Raw genomic sequence first — 23,095 nt, 5'->3', positions numbered from 1 at the left:
CAATTTAATAAGACATGCTTTTTGCTGTATTGTACACCCTATAAGATGGTTAAGTGGGGGTCAGGAAAAGGAACTGTGGGGCATATTACCAACAACTAGCGATAATTATCGCTAGGTTGGCTTAGCGGCAATAATTTTATCGTCGTGTAGCGACGATTTTTATCGCTTAGGAGCCTTGATATTATCAAGGTTTATCTCCTAAGCGATAAAAATCGTCCGAAATGCATGAATATCACTGAAAAGTCAGCGATATTCATGCATTACCGAGCAAATGCTCTTAGCCATGTTGTCCACCTCCCATTGGATAACATGGCTAAGAACTGCTCAGGGTAGGTGTTAGCTTTTGGAGATATTCGCGCTTAGCGCGAATATCTCCAAAAGTTGGTAATAGGAGGTAGCGATGTTAGCGACTGTTTCCAGTCGCTAACATCTTGGCACGCCCACTTTGCATGTCATTAGTGATAAATATCACTGACATGCAAAGCTATCTCCTACTAGCTGTCACTAACTGGTGTTAGCGACAGCTAGGTAATAGGGAGATAATTTTATCTCCACTTTCTTGGCTTTTAAAGCCAAAAAAGCAGAGATAAACCGCCTTGATAATATGCCCCCCGTATGTCCACGCTGTGCACTTTATTAAGCTCACATTGTCCATATGTTCACATCCTGTAATGTACTATGAAAGTTAATCAAGGATATTTCGGGGATTTTATCAGAAGTGTTAAGAACAGAAATAAAAGTATCAGTAGAAGAAATAATGTTAGGTACATCAGGAACAAGCCGAGTAGGGAATGGACAGGGATTGGTCTTTTTGGCTTTGGCTGTCTTAAGGATCTGCATGCCTTCAGCATGGTTGGATCCAGGCCCACCGGCTTTTCAACAATGGCTTGCCAGATTAATGGCAACTTGCAGCCTGGAGGCAGCCATATATAAAAGGAAAGGGTATCATGCACGCAAAAAGGGCATGAAAATCTGGGATCCACTGATTGAATGGATGCAAGGGCATAGTGGGAACGGGTAAAAACTATTCATGTCTTTTTTCTTAAAGAAGTTATAGGTATCTCTAGGGACACCAAAAGAACAGAGACCCAAAGGGCCTTTTCCGGAGTATATTTCTCAGAAGCCCACATTTAATAGATGTTATGATTCCTGTTGTAATTATTGCACCTGATGAATTATGTACTAATGTTTTATCTGTCTGAGGGGGGTGAGGGGAGAGTGAGAGGAGAGCCCTACTGTTTGGTCGTATAAAAAAAACAATAAAGATTATTAAAAAAAAAGGTGTAATCTTCTAAAAAAAATAAGGAAAATTACAAGAACCTGAGAATTTGGATACCATCTGATTTGCAGTACATCAACCTACAAATATTTAGGGTGTGAAAATCAAATCAAAAGATCAACTCAAAGCCAATATGCAAGATTTGAAAAAGAGAGAGGCAGGCTTAAGATGCGCATTAGCAAAAGCACCACACCATCTTGACAAGACCAACTGTGAAAGCATTACTAAATGTAATATATGCAAAATGTTTACCGTCATTAACGTTCAGACTGGCTGGCTTTACCAGTAAATTTGAAAACTGGATCGACAACGCACAGATAAGATTATATACCTTAATGGTCAAGCAACCTAACTCTGTAGACTAATCCAAAATCTGCCTTGAATGTATTCTCATGGAAAAATCCTGGAGCCAAAAGGCTGCATTACTAGCGATCTGGTTCAAGCTCTTCCACAAATTCAAGCAGAAGAGGACCACTCCATAGACAACACTTATTGTGTCAATTTTGACCACTCTCCATATGTCACCACCCTGGGATTGCGTTGCATCATATCCTATGGAACACGTAAAGAGACAGGTCATTGGAAAATCGAGAGCTATGGGTCTGATGACAGTCAAGCCAAAGCAGCATGGCCAAGTAATAGTGGATGCATACAGGAAGCTGGCCTCGCAAGTTTACCTGGACCTCCCAATTTCATGGGAAACAAAAATTCAGACCTTAATCCAGTTCCTAAGATTTCCTTGTGACCTGTCCAAAGGGGGTGAGAAACAAAAAAGCTGGAAAGTTAATAGAGAAAATCCTGAATTCCGGTTTGCACTTACCACAAAGAGTCACTTGCCCATGTCTTCTGTGTTTGGGCAGCTTTTGAAACATGGTAAATCTTTTCAAAATGAAATGGAACAGCTTTTAAGCCCATACAGGAAATGTAAGAAATTGTCTACCTGCAATCTCACTGTGCTTTGACTGCAACAACGATATGCTTATTAACGGATTTATAACATTTATGAATCCTTTTAAAACACCCAGAACAATTACAGCCAAATCCATCATGAAGTAAATTTCATAACCACAAAATAGTTATAGATTGCTTTGATCAATTGTATTTTAAATTTGTGATTTTACATTGAATGGTTTTAATTAAAGATCAGAAAATATATTATTAATATTATCGTCAGCATCACTGGAGTGAAACATCCTGGGCCACTTGTGTAAAGGTCCATGACTTTGTACCTAACTCACTCTCGGCCTGCATGGATTGTGTGCAACACCGGAATACTTGGCTATGCATGCTGGGATGCATGGGTTTGGTACATAACTTGAAGCCCTGTGGGTTTCATTTTAGAAGCACAGGGCCTGGACAGTCTAGAGATGTGAGGACAGCACCCCAGACAAGAGATGTGTATTGCTGACATTTTTTAGGGCTGCTGTAGGACACACACCACGGAGTGAGAGGAGCAGGGCATTCGCTGTGCAGGTCAAATGTTATCTTTGTTGCCAGGAAGAGGGGTTGGTTAGTGGGGCCCGGGCTCATTGTCAGGGCAAAAACCAGAATACCTTGTAAGGCGGTGAGCACCTAGAGTCAGCCTCCATGCTAAAAGCAGTGGGCCCTATGAAGAGAAGGAGACTGCTTGGGGAGTGAGGCCCAGCCGGTATCCTGTTGAGTGGATCACGGTAGGCAAAGTATGAGACCTTCGGTCTGGTCAGGACAATTGTGTAAGTGCAGCTATTCAGCTGAATCCACCAGATTGGTGACCCCCTTGCACATGAAGAGGCCACCGTGAACTGTGGCCCATCACCCTCCCAATGTGTGTCATCGATTGACCCCCATGTGCCCGGATGGGGGGTGGGCACAGTGAAAATCAGAACATTTGCTGTACATGTGCCAGAGTTAAAACCCCCACTTGTGCCCAAGAGTGGGGGGGGCACTCATAAGGCAGGGCCACCGCCTGCTTGCGGGCATCACCCTGATTTGTTGTTTGAAGGGAACTGCTGGTAACACTTTATGATTACTGGAGGAACAGAGTGGGCTGTCTGACATCAATAAGGTTGTCCGGCGATTGAAGAGGCTGGCAAGAAATTGGGGAAAGACAGCAAGGAGTCGCGGGCCCTCAGTGTATGGAGACCGGAGCCGGCGAAGAAGCACCCCATTCTTCTGGAGTTGCCTGCTGATCTTGGTCAGTTAACATTGTTTGAGGCTGTCGGGTCTGCAGCAGACTTGCAAGAACTTAGCAGAAGAGTGTTGCTGACAACTCTTAAGGCCAAACATAAACTTTGATTGTGCGGGGCTTGAGTGGGCAAAATCTGAAAGTCATCTCCAGTATCAAATGGCGAATAGCATACCAAATAGATGGGATAGAGGGACTCTGGAATTCTGCCTAGGACAATGCTAGTGTGCCAACCTTAAGAGGCTGTGGAGTTCAGTTTAGGGTGCCAATGGTACAGTTTGTGTGCTACATTAAAAGGCTCCTTTTTCATAAAAGCAAGTATTTTACAATCATTGTATTGTTGTTACTGTTTGTACTTCATGTTTTGAGCCTGTGTATGAGCTATATCTACTTCTCCAACACTTGACAGGGTATTATGTGGCCAGTTGTTCAGGAACCATAGTCGGTAGGGGCCCGGACATCAAAAGAAAAGGTTATCAATTCCCATGGTTGGGGCCAGTAGCTCCTGCTTGCCCCGTGGGCCCAATGAACGGATTCTGACAACAGGTATAGTAATAGTTATCAGCCAAGAAACAGAAAACACCAAGGACAAAAAAGCCATTGTGATACACACCAGTAAACGGACAATAAAGACAATGGACAGAATAGACATAGTAATTGGTGGCAGTCAAAGATCAGCTAACATCTGGGTGAAGAAAAAATAACAGTGCATTTGAACATGATAGAGTTGAGTTATAACCGAGGAAAGAACTTGCCTAAGGTAATTAGCATACAAGTGATCCATGACAGGTAAATCACATGTGATGGCATATAATGCCCATTGCCTGACTGACTACTACCAGAGATATATAGTGATCAGGCTTCTAAAGTAGCAGGAATTGTAATTGTATTTACACAGGAAATGCACTTCACCAACAAGGAACATATTAAGCTAGCACATGCGTGGATAAGTACTCTCTACTCCTCCCTCAATTCCTCATATTCAAGGTATGCTACAGTTTGGGTCAAAGGAACTGTCCTGTTTCAAGAGTTTCGGGTCAAGCAGGACCAAGAGAGTAGATTGCTCTTGGTGCATGAAGCTCTGTCTGGTCAAGAGATCAGACTGCTTAATGTGTATGCCCCAGCAGTTGCAAATGCATATTTTCTATAAAAGCTGGTGAAGGTGGCCACCCTGTGGCTTGTATTCCCATGATCTGGTCAGGGGATTTCTGACAAGGCAAGAGGGAAAGTATTTCAACTATATTATAAAGACTTCCATGTATAAACCCTGACTGATGAAGCCCATACATAAATGGAATAAGCTCACCCCAAATTGTTTGAGGATTTGGGTACTTGGAGGAATCTGGGTAATAAAATTGAGACAGTTACTGAGGTAGGATAATCAGTGTGGGTAAACAGTTGAGGGGACCGCAACAACCTACTATGATGGTTCACCTATAAAGGTGATTGCAAATGTCCCAGATACTTAAGTCATATACTAAGGCTGCACTAAGATTTGCACTGTTTGTTGTTCTAAAGATCTTAAAAGCATGAAAAAATATAAACGTTAACAAATACAATAAAACAATTTAAACATGATTATGACTGTATCACACACACACTGTGTGAGAACATCCTTATTACACACACAATTCTTATGCTGACAAAAACATTACACACTATTCCTAGGGATGCAATGTTGGCTATCAGATGTCAATGGAACCAACTAATCTAAATCTAATCCTGCCTTTTCCACCTGCCATCACTGTATTATCATAGGTCGATTATCCAACTGTTCTCTGTGCCATCTGACATATTTTCTTTTTGCAAGCTTATTACAATGAGTTAATTACTGGTAGTAAATGCTTTTTGAGAACATGGTACAAGACATATTTTGGATCCCACATTTAATATCATTTGTAGAGTAAAATGTACTACCAGTACCTGGAGGATTTAAGCGTGCCCAGATATCCACCAATGAGTTATATTGGCCCAGTTTAACTATTGCGACGCCTGTTTTTTGTTTACGACCAGTATATGTCTGCCCCCCATTTATTCCTAATCCACCTAGACCATTAATATTAAAGTCTCCGCAACATATTACGGGTTCCGGCCATAAGGCTAGTTCAGCATCCAGGTACTCAAAGACATCCGGATCGTCCTCTGTTGACCCATAGATTGAAACAACAGTATATACTTCCCCATGTATTACACACTCAAGGAGAACCCATCTGCCCCGTTGATCTTCCAATTTCCTATTTACCCTAATATCCCCCCTCTTAGCTAATACAGCAACCCCCCTTGTCCTAGTACCATGCCAAGAGGGAAAACACTAACTGCTCTAATAGATAAGCCCTTGTCCCTTCAATATGGGTCTCTTGTAAGCATACCAAGTCCAACCGCATGGCCAGCATAGAAGCAACTTGCTGTCTCTTCGCTTGTCCGTTAAGCCCACATACATTTATGGACGCAATCCAGACACTCATTAAGATATCTTAAACGGGAATCCCACCTTTTTCGCCTTCCAGTAAGATAAATTCAAACACCATCTTGATCTATGCTGTGCTGTGTGTGCTGGGTATGTCCCCCTTGGTGCCCCCCCTCCTCCCTTCCACTGTCCCTGTCCCACCCGCCCTCCCTTGAGACCCCCCCCCTTCACAGGCAAATAGGTCAGCCATGACCAGTGTGTGGCCGCAGAAGTTTTCAACCGTCGCAGCCTCCTCCCACCCAATGCTGTTCTGTGTCTCAACGGTGTCCCCTAACCTACCCCACTATACTCTAGTAGTTTCATTGTCCTTTACCAGCTTAATTGGAGGGGGATAACTGGATTACCTACTTTTACAGCAGAACTGTTTTATCCCTCAGACCCTCCCCAACCCTTTCAATTCCTGCATATGTTGCTGTGCTTTCACCTCTGAGAAAAAAAAAATGTAACCTTGAGCTTTGCAGGGAACACCAAGTAAGCCTCAAACTGAGGCTATTAGTTGCCTGAGTCTCCACCTCCGTTCTACGGTGGTGTGACAAAAGTCAGGGCGGGCAAAGAACGTGACCTGGTTATGTGATCGCTTGGACTCAGGCTTTGCTTTATCCATAATCTCCTGCCTTAACAAATAGTTTCCCACATACACTTAGGATAGCTCAAGGTCTATCAAGCTGAGGTGCCCCAGGTCCCTTCTTTAAAGTCAGAGGATATCGATGCGCTCTCTGCACCTCGGTTTCCCAGTTCCAACCTGTCATCTCAGGAAATGCCCCCTTAAACAGGTTGATCACAAAAGTTCTTACATCCTGCCCCTCCTTCCCTTCAGCCACACCCAAGAGTCGTATGTTATTCCGTCTCTGACGGTTCTCAAAGTCTTCTAACTTCCACTGAAAATCCTCTGTTACCTTCTCTTGAACTTGCCTAGGAGTGCCATCTGCTTGCATCGTATTCGAGTTTTCCAGTCCTTTCCTAAACTTCAGTTACCCTTGTTGCCTTGCCTTCGTACAGTTTGTTCATTTTCCTGAGGGAGGCTTGGATTTTCCTCGTTGCCTGTTTCGCCCTGCGACTTTCAACCCTTGCCTCCCCTTGCATCTGTTTCAAGGTGATCAACAAGAGGTCCAATGAAGCGGCCTGAGGATGGGTCTGAGGAAGGGGTGTAGCGTGTCCTGCTTGCTCGGTTTCTATTCCACCCTCTTGATACACTTGTGATGTAGCAGAATAATCCCATACTAGTTTCCTGGCGGTGTTGGTGGGATTTTCGCTGTCCTTGACCTTGGACCGCCTTTTTTGTGTGCTCTCCTGGCTAGATAAAGAGCTTTCTGAGGCTGAGTCAGTGCCTGTATAGACCCTGCCCCCCCCCCTTTCATCCCCATCAAGGCCTAACTGAAAAGTACTCACAGTTCGTTTTGGCATGCCCGCATCACTCCGCATCAGGGATCGGCCTTGCTCGCTCTCCTCGAGCACTGTGGAGCCCCCATTTCTCCTGTCAGTCAAGTCCTGCCATTCTGTTTTGCTTTACTCGTGACTCTAATTGGTGCTCCTAGTGCTCCCAGGTGGCGTGCTTTGGCGGCGTTGCTCGGCAGCTGGAGCTCCAGCGTCCTCGAGGTAAGCCCCAGCGTCTTTCTCTCGTCTGTCCAGCGCGTCCATTACTCTCGCCGGCGTTGGATCCTGTACTTTGCTAGCCTGTGCTGAATCCTGTGTTTTACTAGCAAAAGCCTCATTCAAGGTGGGTTGCCGGAGCTTTGCGTCTCTAGGCTCAGCAGCATCTTTGGCATCTTTGATTCCTTTTGGCATACGGGGCTTTTGGGTGCGATCGCCCGCTCCCGTATTTAATGTATTTGGTGCGGCTTTGCTACCCAGGTTCACGGTGCTACCACCAGGGCCGCCACCTGATTGCTGCAAAGTTATCTTTTTAGATGACATCGCTGGGGGCCTCCTTACTCCCCCTGTGAACCGGAGTAGGGCGTTTGCCGGTTGTAGGGCTTTGTTGTTGTCTGTACCATCATCGGCGGCTCCAGCCGGAGCCTTAGGATCTTTTGCTTCTTTGCCGTCTTTGAGTGGTTTAGGTTTAGGTCCCCGAGGTGCCATCCTCGCCTGCTTTGAAATTGGGTTTGTCAGCCGCGCCGCAATCCTTGTGCAGCCAAGTCTGACAAATGAAAATGATGACTCTGCTGAGTGCAGAATCCACCACGCCAAGCTCGATCCTTGCTGCATCTCACACACGCTAAGCTCCTGTCGTGTTAGGGTCCACCGCATCCTTCTAGATGTCCCTTTGATGCATAGGTCAGGAGGAGGGAAGCCTGCGACTGAGTGCTATGGACCACTCGCGGCTATCTTGCCGAAAAGATCCTGATGATGTCTGGGCACGCTTAAATCCTCCAGGTACTGGTAGTACATTTTACTCTGCACCACACAAGGTTTGCGTTAGGTTAGACTACTTTTTTAATTACTAACTCATTAATGCCACGAGTACAGATGGAGAAACTACCCAGGATTATGTCACACCATAGCCCATTGGTTATTACCCTTAAGCAAGATAAAACAGCTAAAAAGAAGGAGAACACATGGTCATTTGAAAGGGCTCTATTAAAGCATGACGATTACATACAATACATGAGTAGCTGGATTGTTAACTTCTGGGATATCAATAGGGGAAGTACGTCGGCAGGGATGATATGGGATGCATTTAAAGCAGGCATAAGTGGAGAGACTCTGAGTTTCAGTCTACATAAGCAGAAGGAGGAAAGATTAAAGGCGACAGAGCTTATTAAACAGGTGGGGTTAGTAGAAGAGGAGTTTGCACAGCAATTCAGCAGGGGATATCCATAGAACAAATTCTGCTTAAGTTACTATCCACCAAGGCAGATGCCGTGGAGAATATCGCTAGTAAAGAAGCAGCCAACTTTTTAATTAAGAAAGAACTATGCCACGAATTAAGTGAAAAGGTGGGGCACACATTGGCAATACGCACAAGGCAAAAGGCGGCAGCCGGGAGAAGAAGAGAGATTTCTGATGGTAGAGGAGGCACTATAACAGATGCTTGCGGGATTCGTGAGATATTCATGCTTTTTTATGTTGATTTGTATAAGGAAGAGCGGGTAGGGGACAATACAGAGACCCAGGTATATCTGAGAGATACACTTCTCTCTGGTCTTTCTGAAGAAGATAAGGCGCTCCTAAATCTTCCTATAACAATGGGGGCATTTTTAACACCATTAAATGGTCTTGCGTCAGGTAAAGCATCAGGCGCCGACCAGACACCCCAATAATTTTATAAGACTTTTCAAACAGCTTTAAGTAAGGACATGAGGGATACGATGTTGAGGGCACAGGCAGGGGACTCTATACCAAATTCATGGGCACGAGCAGATATAATCGTGATTTTAAAGAAGGGCAAACCATCGGACGAGCCAGGGTCATATAGACCTATAACTCTGATGAATGCGGACGCGAAAATTTTCTCTAAGATCTTGGCACTAAGACTATCCAGAGTAATAGAAGGGTTGGTTAGTCCTACTCAACATGGGTTTATTCCAGAAAAAGGTACCTCGCAGCACATACGGCAGGTCATCACCCTTTTTGACGCGGCGGAGGTCTCAGGAGAACCTATGGCTGTCCTATTATTAGATGCAGAGAAGGCATTCGATAGGGTCTCCTGGGACTACCTCTGGACTACTATGAGGTGGAACGGTATAGGGGAGGAGTACGTCAGGGCCATTCAGGCTCTATATACAGGTCCAACAGTTCGGCTAAGAATACATAGAGGATATACTGAATCCCTACAGATACAGCGCAGGACTCGCCAAGGGTGCCCATGCCCGCCGCTCCTGTTCACCCTGTATATCAATCCACTCCTGCGTAGGCTGGGATTAAACACTAGGATTGTGCCACTAAGGGCTCAGGGGCGAGACTTCAAAATATTGGCATACGCAGACGACGTGGCAATTGTCACATCAGTACCAGGTAGGATGGTTATGGAGGTAGAGGCAGAAGCTCAGGTCTTTGGACGAGTCTCAGGATATGCCCTTAATAGGGCCAAAACACAAATAATTAAGAATAGCAGGGCACTGTGTGATGATGTTGGGGTCACTGCCTCTGCAAGTTATCTGGGGATTAACATCTCAGCAGACCTGGATAGGATGGTGGAAAAGAATATTGAGCCTATGATTACTAAGACTAAGCAAGATCTAGATAGGATGCACAATCTCCATTTATCACTCGTAGGACGGGCAAATGTGATCAAAATGATTATTCTCCCTATATTTTTGTACTTATTTAGGACAATCCCACTTTTCTTTGAGACTAAATGGTTTACTGCAATAGAGCAAACATGAATCAGGTTCATATGGGCACGATCTGGAGAGCACTGCGCTAAATGACACTTTCTAGGGCCAGAGGAGGATGGGCGGTTCCGGACCTCAAAATGTACCATTGGGCAGCGACACTCCAGTGGGATTGCTAGGGGGACCGGCTGGGGATTTAAAACTAAAGGTTGGATCAACTGATATATATGCTGCAATATTGGGTGAGGAAGCTGAAAACTGGTTGCTTAAAGGGGTTGACTCAAGCTATTACAAGAGAACAAGATTTAAAACATTACAAGCAGCACGCAGGATATGGACAGCCTTTTCTTAAAAAATATGGTCTTGGCAGATTTAATAGATATACACGAATGGTTAGAAATCCATCATTCCCCGATTAAATATTTGCAGATGCAGTTATGGCTGAATGGACAAGGAAAGGCATCTTGAAGCTATCTGATTGGGACAGATGGGATGTATCAATTCACTGAATTACAAGGGACCTACGGGATAGATCGAAGGTTTGGAGTTTTCTCTGGAATAAGCGGGAAGCTCAGCAGGGTTGAGCAGGAATAAAATTCTTGAAGCCATCGAGAGTGGGGTAGAATGTTCTATTCACAGGCTACACTCAGAGTTATGTACTACAAAGGATGATGATATGGAGAAATATGGGGTTAAATGGTCAAGCAAACTGGGAATAGAGATGGACTGCTTTCAGGAATCTTCAGATTAGGACAAACCCTATTATGTTCAGCCGGGCTGCAGGCTCAACAGTATAAAACAATATATTCCTTTTATTATACCCCGGCAAAACTAGCACAGTGGGAGGAACCACAGGGACTACATGCCCGCGCTGTGATTTCTCAGAAGCAGATATAGTGCACATGTTCGCCACCGGTCCGCAGTTATATACTCTCCACAGGGCCATAGAAACCTTCCTGTCAGGGACCTTGGGAATCAACGTCGCTTTAACATCAGTATGGATCATCCTCGGGGTCAGCGGAGATAGGGAGCAGATGCCTGATTCTCAATTCTTATTCATGGCTATGTCTGTCCTACAAATGTGCATAGCATAACCATCAGTGGTTGGCCAATCTCCTTGTTGTTTTCGACCTAGAAAAGGGAATATATGCAAGGAAAGGGAGAAGGGGAAGATTAGTAGGCAAAAGATTCTGGGAACTCATCCAGAAATGGAAAGAGTCTGTTGGAAATCCCCAGTATGATCCACCGTGAAGGGAGGCGTTTGGGTATTGATCTGTGTCTAGCTATTAACTTTCTGTTTAGCCGTGAAAGGATTATAGGTTTATAGTAGTGTAACTTCTTTATTTTACCAAAGTCTAGTGTCGTATCTTCGTTATTTTTAGTTTTTTTCTCTATGTAGTAATGTATTTTGAATTGATTTTTGCTGTGCTGTAATACCAAAAAACTTTTACTAAAATATTAAAAAAGATAAATGGATCATTTGTGTATCTGCTGACTAGCACTGGTATTGGAAAAATCGTAGTCTATTACACAACATGAGTAGCACCATCATTTATGGAATTAGCATTTGATCATAAATATAGTTACCTATAAATATTAAGAATGGTGTGCATCGCCACAAAAAGATTTTGACACAGCATCCTCTACCACATTTTTTTCTTTTTTTCAGTGGGAAATTAACAACACTGTCATTAGGCATCATCTCTGTAGGGACCCTAACGTCACTGTTACACACCATCTCTGTCGAGTCTTTATTATCACTCATACAAACCATATATGTGGGGACCTTAATATCACTATTACACACTATTTCTCGGGAGACATTATTGTCATTAATCATTGCCACTGAACACTATCTTTGTGGACTCAATAGGTACTTAACATCTATCTCATTTATGGGAACTAACATCTCTCTCATTATGCGCTATCTTCTAGTGGTTAAAATGTTGGAGTTCCAAGAAAAGAAAAATGAAAAGAGAACCAAAAGTGCAATGCGCTTTGCAAACAAATCTCAACAAGTGAACTATAAGATTGAACAAATCTTTACTACAAGAATGAAACTGTATTATAGGATATGGTTAGAAATGGTTGTGTTTAGGATTATGTTGCGCCATCTAACCTGATCTTGATTACACTATGCATTATGCAGTTTCAGTTCTTCTATGACTATTCACATATTTGTCAGTATTGCGTTTTTAGACCCTGTGGGGAGAGAAAAGATAACTGATGCTTTGGCCAATTTCAGAAAGAAGACAATTTAAGTTTAAGATGTAACTTCAAAGACATCTTACTTCATTGTGAAAAACCACTACATTCAAAGCTAGCTTTTAACTTGGAAAGGTTTAATTTGGACAAATGATTGCACTCCAGGGTCTCTTTAAATGGGATGATTTAAATAAAAGAAAAATATTCAAAGTGTAGTATTATAGGTTTAGATGTAAAGGCTATTTAAAAAAAAACTACTATCGATAGTAAAATAATTAAGTGGGCTATAAATAGCAAGGAGGTTAGTTTTGACAAATTATACAGATGTTAACGTGCAGGTTTTGCTACCAACAAAATCTTATCCTGAAAAGATAAAGGCGCATTAACTGCAGTCCCCAGTGTCTTCACAGTGGGATGCGGTTGTGCCCTGAAGAAGGACAACATTTTAAGTTGATTTTTTTGAATTACAAAGCAGAATTGTTTTTTTGATAGATTAGAACAAACTTATTTTAGCTTGATTAATTTCCTGATCTTTCTTAGACAGGCCATTGCATCAGAAGCAGAAGGTGAGTCTGTCCATGGATAAACATAGATCTGTGTGACAACAGCATACTTTTGATATCCAAGGTCATAGGCTATAATCAAGTGTACAAGAGGAATCACATAGATGCTAAGCATCGCGAGAAAGAGGATAGAGCGCTGGGAACGTTGCAGCAAAGAGCCTTAGCAGTTGAGCAGAGATGATCAACTGTATGCAGCCGATTCAGGAAAAAAGAGAGAATCCACTCCATGTCTCTGTCTCTCATGGTCTATGTTATCAAATGATGCCAATAAATCTAATAAAATAAATGCTGCAGAATGCCCTTCATCACAGAATACTAGCACTTGCTATTGTATAGTAAGAGAAGCTGATTCTGTCCTTCTCTAAGGGGAAAGTCGAGACTGAAAATCAGAAAAACATGAATTACCTTCAAACAGCATTGGATTAAAATACATGTTTTCACTATTGGTGTTACTGTCTCACTTTGTAATGAAGGTGATAGCCTCCCTGTTGCAAAAATGCTTTGATCTGTACTGAAGGACCAATATTTTTCTTGATGAGAACAGCAAGTAGAATATGGAGGCTGATTATTTTCGTGAAGCAAAATATCATATGATATCATTACGAGAGATTGGGTTAAAGTTTCTAAACTATGACTAAGTAATAGAACAAAAATAAGATATAACTAAACCCACATTAGAAATATCATTTTCACCTTGAAATTTGGCCTTTGCGGCTTAAATCATCTGCAAAAATATGCCTTAACATATCACAAAAATCTTATGAATATAATCCAAAAAGCAAAATGGTTTTTTGAAACTAGTTAGTTCTTTTTATATTTGTAGGAGTTTCTGGGTAAAACTGCATGCTTCATCAGTGAGTCCCTTACATTAGTTGTGCCTTTTATGTAGTGTTCTTAAATGCTAGTTTATCTTTTTTAACCTAGAATTTAGCTAAAATCTCTCCATTTCATGACTGTTTTGTTATTAATCTAATAAACTATTCTGAAACCAAGAGATATATCTGCAGGCTCTATATTTTGTAGAACGGGGCTCTCCAACGTTTTCTGTAACAGGAGCTAATTATGTTCAATGAAAATCATCCAGAGTCATTAATACTAGTGATATAAATGCCAACACCCCATCCAAGAGTATCAGCAGTGATCACAATGGTGCATTAGGCTCGGTGTCCGACAGTAATGTCAAAAAGGATTTGACAATTTGAACTGAAATATTACATGGGTCGTACAAACAAACCATAGCTGCAATCATCCTGGCACCAAGGTATAAATATGAGCAATACATCTTTCCAATGTAATTATTAGTTTTAAACACATTTTGGAAATTCATATTTTTTTACAGACATCAGCTTATGAGTTGTTCAAATACACACATTTGCATCTTGAATACATGCTTTTTAATTTTTGTTTGCATATAATATTTCAACCATGCAAAAGCGTCAATAGTCATAGGCTGGGCTGCACACAGGAGAGCTACTTACAGGCAGCTGAGAGCTACTGGTAGCTCACAAGCTACTCTTTGGAGATACCAGTTTTAGAAACTAATGTATGTAGCATTGGGTGATGTTTGCCTGTTAGGAATTATCTAGATTTCTTTTTGCTCTGGTACTTTCTAAACATTAGCCAGACTGCCCATGCATAATTGGGATGCATCTTAATGTAACACAGGTGTACGCTCCACTTTGCCATCCACTGTTGAATGCACCAGCATCTACAGCTTATATTGAGGTACTCTCATCTGTGCTGATCACTCTTCCAGTGCAATCAGGTAATAGTCATAATTATGACTTTCATATTGGGGGGTACCTTGATTTTATCAGTTGCTCTTTGCCATATTAGTCATTCCTCTGAAAGTCATTCTTCATATAAAATATTGTCCTACATAGGCAAATAATGCCTTTCATATTTTAGGGAAATGTCCTACAGTTAGCTAGAAATTTGCTAACATGCATGCAGTGCAGCACATTACAGTTCAAAGCTCTACTTCATATATTTATACAATTTATAACTATAATTCCCACCTTTACATTCAGCCATGGTAAATTCGCTCTGGTCCTTCTCTTGATTATTGCATGGTGCATTCACATTGCTTACTCTTTGGAAACTCCCACATGTCTCTAATCCTTGTTATCTCAATATCAAAACACAGTATACTTCTCACCTCTGGAGTCTCCACAGGGTTGTAGGTTGCAAACCTCTGCCTCCATGGCATCTCCAGAGCAAGGTTTCCCACCATTCTTAGGAGGGGGGTCTTCACAGCTGCGGCTCCGGCTCCTCACCCCTCCACTGCATTCTACATCACAAGTGGACCACTCACTCCAGGGGGTCCAGGCTCCGTTAACTAATAAATACAGAGAAGATCTCATGATTAAGATTCGGCCTGCTAGTCATACTGTTTTATTCAGCTTGCCCAATTTATACAGCACCCCTTATAATGCGCCATTCCTTTTACTTCTTACAGTGCTCATGCTCTTTCTCTTTAATGGTTCCCCTTTTAAGCATCCCCTTCTTGGAGATCCAGTCAAGCTGTGCTTTTTATAAATTGTTCTTTCCATTGTTCTAGTCATACTATTATGTTGAAACTATACAATCTACTAAGCGCTCCTTAAGCGTGCCTTTCCCTTTTTACTTTAAAAGTAGTACTATGATCATGCTTTCCTCTCACAGTGCAACCTTCCTGCAGTCATCAGCATGCTGTAATACACAAGCACATATGTGTGTGTGTGTGTGTGTCTGTGTGTGTGTGTGTTTGTGTGTGTGTGTGTGTGTATATATATATATATATATCAGAGGTTTTTTGATACATTATAACTTTAGTGTTGGTTGACATATTCATTCAAAATATGGCAGAGATTTAGCATTTTAACCCTTACAATTTTCACATGTATGCTGATTCAACAAAGAGGGACAGAGTTATAGGAGAGTGTTGAAAACGTGTTCATTTCCTAATAACTGCAATACTATTTCACAAATCTGCATATAATTCGCCAAACCTTTTGCATGTTTAGTTTTCTCTTGGTATGTCAAGCTTTATGTAGATCAATCTAGGAGGGGCACAATTAAAGGGGGAGGGTCAAAATATTTGATATGTTAATAACTTTGGTGCCTTAACACAAACATGCATGAAATTTGGCAGGCCCTTATCATGTTTAGCTAACTATTCTGAGGTTCATGCAAATCCATGAAGGAGTAGAGTTGAATTAGTGGGTTAAAAAAGTGTTTCTTGGGGAGGAGCCAGGACGGCGGCCAAGATGGCCGCGCGGACACCCAGCTCCGCCGCTCACCCTCATCTCCCATGATATTCCTGACTTTGGGGACGGTACGCTGCGAGGCAGAATCTATTGCCCGGGCCAGATTACAACCGAAATGCGGTAAGAGGTGCGTGCCGCTGTGGTTGAACGGGGCTTGAATGTGACTCTCTGCGACTCCTTTACGAACTGCACGTTCTTTGTTTAGGCTGAACTGCTACTGAGGCGGCTCTTTCTTTGTTCCTTGAGTCCCGAGGTCCCGACTAACTGCCTGGGGTGAAATGGCGCCTACGGTGAGAGATGTTTTGTTGGCCATCAATGACCTGCACAATGCCCTGAAAGGTCTGGGGACGAATGTGCGCCCGCACAGCTGATACCTTCTCCTGTTATGGCGCACCTGGTCGCAGATGCATGCAGCAAGGAGTGTAAGCCCACCTTATCCCCGGCTACCGCAGTAGTTGACTTCCAGGAGTGTGTGCCGCTGGATGAAGAGACTGGGGAACATTATATCTGGGACGGTGCGCCTGCTACCCTCTTTGATCTTCTACCGGCTCATTTGTTTCCCGATCACGGGCGCCATGCACCACCGCGGACTGTTGGGATGCCCTGGAGAAATGTTCCTTTGCTACTATTGTGGTCTTTGTTGTGGATCTGTGTGGCCTCAACTGATACATTTGGTATATTGCGTCTCATTGCGCACGGATTGGGTGGCATGCTGACTTTTTTCCGGACTGGTCAGGGCTGACCGCTGCTTTGACATCTCCTGAGTGACCTCGGTGCCGAAACGGAACATTGTTTGAACTGGAGACTTTGTACGGCTGGGATGACCATACACTAATGCCCACGCTCCTTCTTAGTGGACTTCCGCTTTTTGGGGGTGGGGAGGCTGGGGGTGAGTCTGGGGCTGGAGCTACGGCCCTCCTCCGTTATTTCCAACTTTCGGGGTCTTCTTGGGGCGACAGGCATGCCTATGGGGGGGGGGGGGCCGTGGCCTTCCGCTGTTATGCAGGGTGGGGGGTTGGGGGATGGGATGTGTTTTGTGTTCCTTCTTTGTTTCTATGGCCCTCTTTCTTTTTCTTCTCTTACTCTGTTTCTTTTCTGTTCTTATATACCTTTTTGCTTAATTTGGGATAGGGTCCAGTGTTATTGGGGAGTTTATTGTATTGTGTCTTTATGTGACTTAGCTGTTGGTCCTAGTTTCTTGCTGGTGGGACACTGCGTTTCGGCGAATGTTTCCTTTTATCATGCTTTCCGCTATGTGCTCCTTTAATGATGACTGCTCTCCTGTTCCGCGATTAGCTCCAATTCTCTTCTCTTGTTTTATAAAATTGCACACTATAATATCCTCGAATCCTATTAGAAAAGGAAATCCTCCCAACTCCTGGAACATTGTGGACATATCCATTTATTGATCCTTAACATAAGACTGCGTTGACCATTGCTGTAATGTTTTCCCTCGCTGTGCGAGGCTTTATATCCTTCTATGCTGTTGTCGATGATCAATGGTCTGTGCTTTTAAACTCCTGTAATGGTATGTTTGAGGTTTTCCAATAAAAAAAAATCAAAAAAAAAAAAAAAGTGTTTCTTTATTTTGCTGGCAACTTTGGCACTGGTTGAAGAATCTGTATGATATTTATTAGGCTTTTAGCAAGTTAAGCCCATTTGAGTAAGATCAGATTTCATGCAAAATTAACCATTTGATTGCTAATATCTGGTGCTTATCATGAACCTGTACTAAATTTGTCAGACTCCTAGCATGTTAGGTTACGCTTAGTATATTGAATTGCCTTCTAATCTGCCAGATGGGTGTCACAGACACAAGGGGTCCAATAAACTGTTCATTTGCTAATAATGTTTGGCATTGGTTAAACAATCTACTTGGTCTTCGAAAGGTTTAACCAAGTTAAGCAGGTTAAATTCAGTGGAGGAATCTCAGATTTCGATATGCTCGCCTAAGGGGGGCAAAGGAAAGGAGAAGGGCAAAGGTAAAGGGGCCATTTGCAGAGTGGGTTCTTGTGCAGAGGTACCAGAACTGTAGACAAATAATTCATAAGATAAATGGCATATCAGTACTACTTGAGTGGACTACTCCAGTCTGATGTCCAAAGTAAACACTACCAAATATTTGATTAATTAAATCCACTATATTCAGTATGAAATTGATACCATCATTTCATCAATATTGTTTTTCTACAAATAAAAACGTCTCTAAATGGGCTGTTTCTATTCGGATTATAAATTCAAGCACTCAATTTAAAGTATCTTGATCAGAAACAATCCAAGGCATTTCTGAGTCGTAGCCTCCACTGTCTAAGATAAAAATATAATCTTGCCACTTCAGGTGAAACATGATAGTAATGTTAATTTGTTAAGATTTTTTGCCATTGACAGAGTTCAGGTGAGGGTGCCAGGAGGAAAGAGAAAGTTAGCCTTAAGACGCCGCAAATCAAGGTATGTAAACCAATTGGAAACCAAGGGGTATATTTACAAGAAAAGTAACAGAGCGCGGCATTAGCCTTCTCGGCTTAACGCCGCACACCGCCACTTTTGAAACGCATGGCTGCACCGTATTTACAACAATACGGTGAGCCTTGTTTTTCCCCCTTGCACTGGTGCTAATTTCAGCTGCCTAGCGCCAACACAGGCAGCCTAGTGCAAGGGTGCCTGCGTTGTGGGAATGATTGTTTATGTGCAGGAAGGTGCCCCTTCCTGCACATAAACAATCTTAAATGGTGAATTGTAACTTCTATGTGTGTTCCTTTGTGCAGCACACGTAGGAGTTGCAACATGTCTTTTTCTGTTTTTAAATGATAGTTTATGTGCAGGAAGGAACACCTTACTGCATATAAACAATCATGCATGGCATTTCGCTGTTCTTATGTGTGCTGCACAACGCACATGGAAACAGCAAAAATAGGAGAAATTAAAAATTTCTCCTTGTTTTGCCAGGGTGAGACCAGGTTTTCCCTGGTCTTAATTTTGGGGCTGCCCCATATTTACGCCACCCTTGTAACTATGGGGCAGCGTACAAATCAATGGGTGGTGCAGCGGAACGCCCACCCCAACATTGCCTACCTCTTTCACGCTAAATACAGCATGAAAGGATGCCTTATTTACCAGTCAGCGTTAAGCCACGTTAAATGCTTAACAGTGCCTTGTAAATAAGATGAAACCTGTATCGCACCAGCAACATCGAAAAAAGTGACTTTCCTGTTGCAATAGGGCTTGTAGATATGCCCCTAAGAATCCAACAGGCTTGAATATGGACTAAGAACTGAGTACTAATCTAAGGAATGACTAAATGTGATGCCAACGATTCCAGATGGCAAGAAGCTAAATATATTAAATGTTATTCTTATGCGACTGTGGAGGCAACAACCCAGAAATTGTTTGAATGCATTTGAAGGAAATGAAATCTAAGTAACATAGGCACTCGACATTGCACAGTAATGTTATCGAGGATGCAATTTCCTTTGTTAACAGCAATGTTAATAATGATGTCATAGAACATGTTATGAGTGCTGCAAAATACGAGGTCATAAGCAGAGCATGTGGAGGGGGCAAGTTATAGTTACTTTGAGTTAACTGTAATTGTTTAATATCAGTGTTTTTTGTTGTTGAAATGAAGTTTTAACTGACATTTTCACCTTACTATAATGTCGCTTTAACCTTCCTTTTCTTTAGTGAATTTCTGAGGTTTTTTAATGTAAAGTAAGATATTAGTAAGTAAGATATTAATGGCATGCTTGACTATGCCTACACTATGCCACACATGGCATCCAGCTGTGCGCAGTGTAGGGTTGGCAGCTGGATGTGCGCCCAAACCCCCTCAGCCAATCAACTCCTGCAATGCATGGCCTTTGCTGTGTGCAACATGAGGATGCCTGCAAGGTGTGTATATAAGTATATATACATATATATACATATATATATATATATATATATATATATATATATATATATATATATATATATATATGTATATATATATATATATATATATATATATATATATATATATATATATATTCCAAACACGTAAACACGTATTCTGCCAAAGAGATTGCTGCTCTCTACACAGCGGGTGCTGCAGCTCATGGAGGAGGTACCATGAAACAAATTACACCAGAAGTCCATGGACAATATTTATTTTCCATGCCACTCGAAAAACAAACTGACAAACGCGTTTCAGCCATGGATTAATATCTACTCTCCCATCAGTCTCTCTTGCTTCCTCTTCTATGTTTTTTGGCGCGTAGCTATCAATAATGCAGAAGATGCAGTTGCACTAGGGGCCTGTGGCATTGGGAATTTCTGTGCCTCATTTTTCCTAACAAAACCATTAAAGGGTGCCATTTTGTTAGCTTGCATTAGGGCCCAGGTACTCTTGATAGACTCCTATACACTTCATTGCCACTGTTTGCTTTTACGAGCAGAGACAGTCCTAGTTTACCTGGACAGGCCTGAATAAAACAGGAACGGCTGTCAAATTCTGCTCCTTCACATTGTCCTCCAGGGAGTCGCTCCCGTAACACGTCCCTTCGCCGGAATATCACCCCTAGCCCACAGGACTGGCTACATGTGCTCCAAGACGTCCAGGCTGACAGGATACAGTCCACTGAAGAAGAGAGACACAGTAAATTAACAGAAAACTTTGTCACACTTGTGCAAGATGGACCTATAGAACACCTTGAAAGGCCCACCAGCTTTCAAACAGTCTGTGACTGGACAAGTTGCATCTGAAAGGCACACAGGGAAATCAGAAAATCTAGTCACAGATCAGGCTTGTTTCTGAAAGGCCTGGGACTCTGTCACAGATCAGGCTTCAATTTCAAAAAAGGCAAACAAAGTTGGCACACACTGTCACACATCAGGGGTCCATCTGAAAGAATGGCAGAGCTGTTGAAGGCTCCATCATAGATCAGGCTTGCATCTGAAAGGCCAACACAGATGTCAGAGTGTCTATCACAGATCAGGTTTACCTGTAAAAAGGTGAGCAAGCTGTCAGATAGAATGTCACTGGCCAGACCTACCTTTAACTTACCAGTTGTACAGAGCACAGTCAATCTATATCTCCACATTTTAAAATATCTAAATTTAGTTCAACTAAGGATCCTATACTGTCATCAAATAATAAGACAACACCTACCACAGTTAGCTTCATCAGACCCATCCTGGCAGTCTTGCTGCAGATTGCATCTCTTGTAGTACGGCAAGCACTCCCCTGTGCCACAGCTAAACTGCTTGTCAGAGCAGGTGCTCGGGCTGAGGGAGGAACCAATCCAAGGTGAGAACGTTGCACTGGGAACTGCAGTGTAAGGTGTACTTCCTGCATGAACAGGATATAAAAGCCATTATTTAGACAGGCAAAGGATCATCTTATTTATCAAGCAAAACGTTATGTATGATTGGTATCAGATCAGTGTATGAAGCTGGCTGTTTATGTAGTGTACTACAAAGAGGTACACTACGTAAAAGTCCAGACAACTCTTATTAGCTTATAGGGTTTAAATGAATAATCACCAATGCTCTCTTTTTTGGTAGTGTGGGGGAGCAGTTTAAGCTTATCAGAGGGTAGTGTTAATCATTTGTTCACACAGAGTCAACAAATAAGACACACACTCAAGAAGAACCTCAAGACCAATTTAGAAAAATACCATAAATTGTATAGAATTTCAGACACCAAGAACTTGGTAATCAGGTAAGTATTTTAGACAGTATAGATTTTACAGTAGAAACAATGGAAAATGACAGCTGTCAGATTTGAGGCATGATTCTCGAATGAGGTGATGTTATCCTATGGGAGAAACATTCACTGCATATGGTCTCTTGCAAACAACTTACAGGACAGATCTTCTGGACTTGAGGTAAGTAGGGGCCTTGGTCCAAGAAAGCACCAAGAGTTCAGTTTTACCTGCCCTGGGGTCTCTTGGGTGCAACGTTGCTTTCAGTGGTGGTAGCCTCCCGTGCTACACGTAAAAGTCCATGAGAGAAAGTACCAGCAAGAAAGAGGCTGCAAGCAGAGACTTGGGGACCACTGCAGCTGACATCCTAAAAGGGGCCTCAGCGTTTGAGGGTCTCTGGAGCACAGGGACACCATCAGCTTCAATGGACTCGGGCTGTGTGGCTAAGGTGCATATGTGTTTTGTCTGGCAGGGTCGCACTGTCAGCGGCTCTCATTGTGTGTCAGAGACCTGGTGAAGGCCGCAAGACAGAGCAGCAGGGCCTTGTGGATCCTGATGTCCCTCGTCTGTAGGGTTGGTTACGGGCATCAGTGGTGTCCAGACTGGCCACACAACAAGCCTTGGTTGCGGCAACTGCTCCGGTACCCAGGTTATTGGTGTCGGGAGGCTCCTGGGAATTCTGCTGTCTCTAAATTTGGTGGGGTGATGGATCTGACCTCCTGGAGCATGAAGACCTTTTGCTTTGGTATTGCTCTCTAGGTGGGCCCAATGGAAAGATGCACCGGGCAGCTCCAGTTAGTACCTGCTGGTGCAGGGAAGTAGCTCCTCCACTCCAAGGGAGATTTTTCCCGGTTGCTGAGCTACTAGATGGTACTCAAAGGGTTTGAGGAGGGTGTCCGGCACTTTGTCAAGTTGGCCTCAGTGGCTGGCGAAGTACAAGCAGCCTGGATACGTTGGGCACCAATCTTTGATGCAGGTCTTCTGTTCTCGCTCCAGGTACTTCTTTATTTTCCTCGTTTCCCCATAGTCGAAGTCTTGGCTTGATCTGTTGTCCTGGTGTCAATGGGCCACCTAAAGTCTCAATTTAGGTGCATTAAGGGGAGTTGGGGTAGTAACCAATGGGCAAATTACCCCCGTGGTCACTACACCACTACGTGGCCACTTCTGATGGGGAGTGGGCATTACTCTGTCCCAGATTTCCTAATACCACCAAA

The 23,095-nt window shown here is 42.8% G+C and overlaps 1 protein-coding gene across 1 annotated transcript in view; it reads right to left on the bottom strand.

Moving 5' to 3' along the window:
- LOC147685082 (SCO-spondin-like) overlaps positions 1–23,095 on the bottom strand; it is a 1,395,910-nt gene that overhangs the window by 813,289 nt on the left and 559,526 nt on the right. Inside the window, exons 35-37 of the mRNA XM_086939757.1 lie at positions 21,347–21,526; positions 20,651–20,815; positions 15,111–15,290 (exon numbers count right to left, since the gene is read on the bottom strand). Of these exons, the coding sequence (XP_086795883.1) occupies positions 15,111–15,290; positions 20,651–20,815; positions 21,347–21,526 (525 nt within the window). The remainder of the gene's footprint in view (positions 1–15,110; positions 15,291–20,650; positions 20,816–21,346; positions 21,527–23,095) is intronic.

Source organism: Lissotriton vulgaris, chromosome 10 (assembly GCF_964263255.1).
Source record: "Lissotriton vulgaris chromosome 10, aLisVul1.2, whole genome shotgun sequence".
In the NCBI taxonomy this organism is placed as follows: domain Eukaryota; kingdom Metazoa; phylum Chordata; class Amphibia; order Caudata; family Salamandridae; genus Lissotriton; species Lissotriton vulgaris.
This window is presented reverse-complemented; position numbering and strand designations above follow the sequence as displayed.